This window comes from Acyrthosiphon pisum, unplaced genomic scaffold, assembly GCF_005508785.2.
Source record: "Acyrthosiphon pisum isolate AL4f unplaced genomic scaffold, pea_aphid_22Mar2018_4r6ur Scaffold_21261;HRSCAF=23454, whole genome shotgun sequence".
Taxonomy (NCBI): Eukaryota; Metazoa; Arthropoda; class Insecta; order Hemiptera; family Aphididae; genus Acyrthosiphon; species Acyrthosiphon pisum.
Genome location: NW_021770709.1, coordinates 2,141 through 9,171, shown reverse-complemented (window position 1 = coordinate 9,171; position 7,031 = coordinate 2,141). Strand labels below are relative to the sequence as shown.

General features: G+C 28.5%; 2 protein-coding genes across 3 annotated transcripts in view; both read left to right on the top strand.

Moving 5' to 3' along the window:
- The first annotated feature begins 438 nt into the window (after window positions 1-438).
- Window positions 439-4,682, top strand: LOC103310319 (zinc finger MYM-type protein 1-like). Of its 2 annotated transcripts, XM_008188196.3 has the most exons (5): window positions 440-1,066; window positions 1,510-1,632; window positions 1,709-1,831; window positions 1,909-2,025; window positions 2,136-4,682. In XM_008188196.3, the coding sequence occupies exons 1-5, from the start codon at window positions 910-912 to the stop codon at window positions 4,490-4,492; spliced, it is 2,877 nt and encodes a 958-aa protein (XP_008186418.2). In that variant the 5' UTR covers window positions 440-909; the 3' UTR covers window positions 4,493-4,682. The 2 variants fall into 2 exon arrangements, with proteins under 2 accessions (XP_016662686.1, XP_008186418.2); XM_016807197.2 differs by lacking the exon at window positions 1,709-1,831 and having other exon boundaries at window positions 439-1,066.
- A 1,741-nt stretch (window positions 4,683-6,423) lies between these two features.
- LOC115034847 overlaps window positions 6,424-7,031 on the top strand; it is a gene marked incomplete at its 3' end in the record, with an annotated part of 1,806 nt that continues 1,198 nt past the window's right edge. The window contains exon 1 of the mRNA XM_029492330.1: window positions 6,424-6,547. Coding sequence (XP_029348190.1) covers window positions 6,424-6,547 — 124 coding nt within the window. The remainder of the gene's footprint in view (window positions 6,548-7,031) is intronic.

Here is a 7,031-nt window from a genome sequence, read left to right as displayed (position 1 = left end):
CAGTTTTTAAGTATTTTTAAATTATCAATTGTCGAAAAAATCTAAATTCTTTTTTCGTTCTTATTGTCGTAAAGTAAAAATTGTTTGTTATTAACTAACTGGTATTCGAGTGGTATATTTAAATCGTTAACTGTTAATGGGTTTTGAGGACAAACTTCAACTTTGGATCTTACTCTACGGATTGTTCGAGAAATCAGTGATTGACTTGGTAATTGAGCAGCAACAACCAGTGGAACTGTAGTAACAGCTTCACTAATTAAATTCATTGTGGACACTTGATTACGTTTTGCATCACCTTTAATTTTTTCCAAAATTTCTCTAACTTGAATTTTGGCACCATTTGGCGCATGATAATGACAGGATTCCTTTAGTATTGTCAGTGGCGCCGATCCCTATACCCAAGTATGGCGACTGCCATAGTGAATTATGTGGTGGGTGGGTGGGTGGCTGGGTGCTGGGTAGGTGCACATAGCCCATATGTAAATATTATGAAAGTATTTAAGTGTAAAACTATATTATATATTTAACATAATTACCTAAAAACACATCAGTTGTGATACGCTGATTACGTCGATACAAGCCGTAGTCCGTAGACCGTATATAACAACGCAGATAATAAGATAACGATAATGCGATGTGCTGTAAAAACCCGAATATGTCTATTTTTGGATTGTATTGTAAATGTTGTGGTGGTGATATCCACTGGCTAGTCGTTTGGCTACGCCGCTACGGTCGTCACTCGACATGATCATCAGTATCAAGTATTAATAATTTACGAGATAATAATAATATGTTCATTGTCCATTAACGGTTGACCATTGTTCCTTGTTCACTGGCACAGTTCTTATACATGGTTTTTTTTTTATTTTGTTAATTGTGACCGTATGTACTAACTAATAAATAATAATTATGGATTCTACAAAACTAAATATTTGTCATTGCGGCAAAAATATGAGAAGCTTAAATTCACATAATTATAGGCTCCACATTAAATCATGCAAGCAACACAAATTGTCTGAGACTAGTGTCAAAATCAGTACCTTTTTTAAGGTGAAAACTGTGGAATGTAAGTATAATTTTTATTTATTTATTAAATACGTTTAAATTTTCTGTGAAAAAGTTGTTTGTTTTTTATGATTTTTCTATTAAATTTAATATTTATTATACTTTTCTTAATATTTAAGAGTAGCTTTTTGGATTTTGACATTGTGCCATCCCTATTGTTATGCCACCCATACCATCATTTTCTAGAGATGATTATTATTATTTTCATAATATTTTGATATATTATAAGATATTTAAGGTACAGGTACTGACATTATTGAGCATTTTTTAGTTATTTTTGAATAGTGTAACAAATATGTATTGAACTGAGCAAAAACGTTAGTTAGTCTAAGTTGGTCTTACTGCAATAAAATAATATTTAAAATCTCTAACCACAGAAAAATATATTATGAACTTAAATATATTAACTTAAATAAATAAAATATATTTTTTTTTCATGAATAGATACACCTAATGTGATTGATGACATTATATTAGATGAACATGGTTGTTCTTCAATGGATCAAAATATTAAAACAGCTACTGATGTAGAAGCTTTAACATTAGAACCATCTAGTTCATCTTTTGGTAAGTACAATTCAATTTAATCAAATCAAATTATATTTTAAAAAGATAAATAAAATATATTTTTTTTCATGAATAGATACACCTAATGTGATTGATGACATTATATTAGATGAATATGGTTGTTCTTCAATGGATCAAAATATTAAAACAGCTGAAGATGTAGAAGCTTTAACATTAATACCATCTAGTTCATCTTTTGGTAAGTACAATTCAATTTAATCAAATCAAATTATATTTTAAAAAGATAAATAAAATATTTTTTTTTTTCATGAATAGACACACCTAATGTGATTGATGACATTATCTTAGATGAACATGGTTGTTCTTCAATGGATCAAAATATTGAAACATCCAACGAAACTTTATCATTAATATCATTTGGTTCATCTTCGGGTAAATTTAATTTAATTTGATCTAAATGAGCAGTAGACACATCTTTCATCTGTATTATATACATATCTACTAAGCCGAGAACATTTTTTATTTAATTTTTGTTTTATTAGATAACAGATTGACAAATGATCCTGGAATAATTGTCAAAATGAAAAATGTAGGACCAGAAATGAAGAAGTTGATTATAAACATAGGTCCTTGTCAACCAACTAAAGATGATTTTCCTGCTAAAACTTTTCCGATCGATAAAAATGGCCGTAGCTTCAAAGATTTGTGGTATTTTCGTTTATTAACCGACGGAACTAAAGTACTTAGAGACTGGTTAACATATTCAGTAAGTCTTGATAAAGTTTATTGTTTACACTGCTTCTTGTTTGGAATAAATTTACATGATAAATTGGCCAAATCTTGGACCCAGACTGGCTTTTCTACTTGGAAAAATGGAATTTTTGCAATACAAAACCATGAATGTGCCCCCGATCACATTTTATCATCCTTAAAATTTAAACTCAGAGAAACCAATGCTCCAATTTTACCAGCGCTAGAACATACAAGAAAATTTCAAGTTACTTATAACAGACAAGTGATTTTAGAGCTAATAGAGATAGTACATTTTCTTGCTCTCCATAATTTGGCATTCCGAGGTCATCGTGAACAATGGACAAATACTATTAGAGGCAACTTCAAAGATTTAGTTATTTTAATGGCAAAAAATTCCACTGTCCTGTTTGAACATATTTCAAAAATTAAAAATGTAGGTAAACATCAAATATCGTTCTTATCATGGCAAAGACAAAATCAATTGTTAGAAGCTATAGCTGAAAATATTTCTACTAAAATTATTTATGAAGTTCAAACTACTCGCATATTTAGTATATCTATTGATTCAACTTTTGACGAATCTAAAAGAGAACAAGTGTCTTTTGTAATTCGATACATAGATGAAGCAAATGGAGCCGTAAAAGAAAGATTGCTTGCTCGCAAAGAATCGCCTTATACTACAGGAAAAGTATTATTTGATTTATTTAAAGATGTAATGGAGACTAATAATCTTAACTGGAATAATAATTTAATTGGTCAGTCGTACGATGGTGCCAGTAATATGAGGGGCAACTATAAAGGTCTTCAGGCACGCATTTCAAATGACTGCTCTCATGCATTGTTCATCTGGTGCCACGCGCATAGATTGAACCTTGTTGTGAAGCAAGCAGTTTCATGTAATAATGATGCAGTTGATATGTTTGGAAGCTTGGAAACATTATACGCTTTAGTATGGACTTCAAAAAAGAGAGTTGCTATATTTCGGAATAATCAGTCAAAAAGAAATTATGGAACACAATTACAAGCAATAAAAAGAGTAAGCACTACTAGATGGATGTCCCATGCAGCAGCTCTTGATACAGTATTGTCATTTTTTGAAACCATTATTGACACATTGATTAACATTCGTGATTTAGAAGGTCCCAGTGATTCAAAAACTGGATCGACTGCAAGTGGCTTAATTTTATACTTTTTATCCTACAAATTTTTAATAACTGCATTTAGATTTAAGGAATTATTTGATATACTTGGACCTATTAATAAAATACTTCAAACTCAAGATTTTGATGTCATTACTGCAACAACAATAATAAGTCAAACTAAACCAAGGATACAAAATATGCGTGAAGATAGTGCGTTTGAAAAAATAAACATTAAAGTTGATAATTTTATTAGTGACTTGGAGTATGAAATTGAACCATTAAAAAATAAACGGTTAAAAAGAGTTCCAAAAAAGTCTGGAGAACTGAGCATTGATGAACCTATAGTTGAACCTATAAAAAAATTTAGAATAGAAACTTATAACACACTTTTTGATGTTACACTTACTGAAATTAATAGTCGTTTTAATGTCATTAGTTGTGGCGTGTTGAACGATTTATCACTTTTGACTGAGAAAAGGATAATGGAAGTAAGAGAAAGTAATGTTTTACCAGATGATTCATTTTTAGTATTTTGTCAAGTATATAATAAATTTGTTGATCGAAATGCTTTAATATCAGAATACTTACAATTTGTTGTTAATTATAAAGAAATTGAATCTACAATCAAACTCAAATCAAATTTACACACGATCATCAATGACGATGATTTAGACGAAGATGGAAATTCAGGCGATGAGAATTATATAGATTTTAGTTTATATGATGAAGTAGAAGATCAAACATCGAATTGCTCAAAACAGAATTTAGCCAGAGTTGGAAAATTATTTAAACTTTTCTGTACAGCATCACTTCAAAATGTTTTTCCAAATTTATATTTAACATTGAAAATAACTGTTACACTTCCTGTATCGAGTTGTACAGTTGAGAGATCATTTTCTAAACTAAAATTAATAAAAACTAAGCTCCGTACAACTATGTGTCAAGACAGATTGGAGCAAATGGTCAAAATAAGTTGTGAACCTGATATATCTCTTGATAAATAAAAAATAATAGATATATTTGCAAGCAAGTCAACGCCACTCACTAAATTATTAATTATTTAAATAATTTTTATAAACAATATTATATTATATTATAAATATTACAAATTTTAATCATTACATTGCATTTTCACTTTACCTACACATATAATAAGTTTATTAAGAATTGTAAAATAAAAAATTTCAGATATTATTCTTTACTATGTATGTATTTGTATTAATTTACACTTATTTGTATAAAATCTCAAAAATCAGAAATCCATCAGTTGTTCTTAAATATATGTGGTAGATAATTTAAATTCTAAAATGTAAACTTAACAAATGAAAGCAGCCTATTAAATAATACCTACAACTGATCAGTATGAGCTATTTGATATATCTTAATATTAATATCAATAATAGTGGTGTACATGGGATTTTTATTGTTGGAGGGACTTGAAAATAAATATGTAGACACCAAATTTGCTTAAAATAATTATGTGAACCCCTATATCTTAAATAATTGATAATTCGCAATATGAAAATAGATGTAATGTATATTATGTATTGATATAAATAAGGAATACAATATGATGGTAGGGTTTCAGTCCCCCCCGTGTATACCAATTAGTAGGTGGGTAGGTACTATTAAAATTTGATGTTCGCCATATTGCATTTTTTGTAGTTCGGCGCCACTGAGTATTGTGCCTATAAATAATATAATATAAATTAATATACTTCGTCAATTTATTATAATATTTATATAAAACAATAATCAATAATTTTGAAATAAATATTTAAATCACTAATTACCTGTTTCATCTTTGCTACTTGTAAAACACGAACTGCATTTATATTTGTTATACTTGGTACACCGCCAAATATATTTGTTTTTACCATTACTATAAAAAATATGGAGATATCCATTTTGTAGTAATAAGTTATTACCTTTTTGGCTTTTAATAAAAGTAAGAGTCATATTTAAGAAAGAAAATCAAAAGCAAGGTACATCAGTTGACAAGTAATACTGTTATGACAAAACTATTACACATAAACCTGCTAAAATGTATATAACCCGATAAGCCTTCTACCATTTTTATCTTAATGGCATAATATGTATACGTAGTCAATACCTATAGTGACGCTTTGACGAGGATCACCGGCCAGTTTTCGCAATAAGTAGACTAGCAGTTATAAAGATATAAAATGTCGATCGGAGATAATATAATAATAATACCTATGTATACAACGGTACACACGGCGATAGAACCGATAGCCGATATATTTGACGTATATTTGATTATATAGAGATAAATAAATTATATGAATATAAACTAAAAAATTAGTTTAAAAAATATTTTGACCAAAAACATTTTTGCCATGAGATATTTTGCCATAAGATATTTTGACTAAGATATTTTGACCAAAGATATTATTTCGAAGATATTTTGACCGGTAATTAATTTAATTTAATATAATCCATAAATAAGCTATAACTCATCTGAAAAACAATGTTTTGGACATATTTATACATTATGTAGGCACCTATAGAAATTGTGGTTCATAAACGAAAATAAAATATTTGGTTGATTATAATTAAGTGAATTTCTCCAAAGAACTATAATATTATATTACATACAAAACCCAGTATTCTGTTATCTTGTACCTACTATTATACGTGTTGGCAATTACTTATGATAATAACTGCAAATATGAAATAAGAATAAAACCATATATCGGAATGAGTCACAGTAAACAGTAAACATACTATAAGATTTGACATGACTAACATGTTCATACTCAACTATAATACAGCTGTATCATGTTATATCAATAATATCTTCAATAATTAATAATGTTATTTATATATACTTATTTTTTACTCTAGTTAATTTGGAAAAAACTCTCCGTGCATAAATAACATTATTAATTATTGATGATATTATTGATATAACATGATACAGCTGGTTACAACCAGTCAAACCCAAGAAAACTTAGACATGCAAATGATTTTATATTCTGAGAATGATTTGTTAAAATCATTAGACTTAAATGAAGTACTAAGAGAGTTGGCTTCAAGTAAAACAAGAAAAAAAAATTATTTGATAGAATGGTTTTTGTTTTATACAGGGTGATTGATTAAGCGTAAAACACTCATTATCTCAAAAAGTATTCACTTTTTTCAAATTTTTTTTTTTTCAAAATTTTAGATCTATGCTGTTCTAGAATTATATAATTTTTTTATATTTTTCACCCTTATATTTATTAGGTAAACCACCATCAACTTTTGATTTTCAAATGGCAACCCATACTAAAAATTTCATAATTTAGTAAGGCTTTTTTTCTCATGAATTATCACGTTTAAATTTTCATTTTTCGTTTATCCGTTGACGAGATACAACTCCTCAAAGTTGGGGTTTCTGAGAGGTGTTTGTGTGTAAATGCGTTATACTAGTCAGTACTGCAGACCGCAGTAATTGGGATTTTTGTGCTCCAGCGTAAAAATAATAAACTATTCAAATCAATTCAGTAAGTACGATAGTTAAGCCTAAGTTGGTGCCCC

What these genes read in the sequence shown, in the direction of transcription:
- LOC103310319 (XM_008188196.3), top strand. Translation starts at nt 910, where the DNA reads ATGGATTCTACAAAACTAAATATTTGTCATTGCGGCAAAAATATGAGA. An exon ending in ACCATCTAGTTCATCTTTTG is followed by an intron (nt 1,633 to 1,708) that starts GTAAGTACAATT and finishes TTTCATGAATAG; the next exon opens with ATACACCTAATGTGATTGAT. An exon ending in ATCATTTGGTTCATCTTCGG is followed by an intron (nt 2,026 to 2,135) that starts GTAAATTTAATT and finishes TTGTTTTATTAG; the next exon opens with ATAACAGATTGACAAATGAT.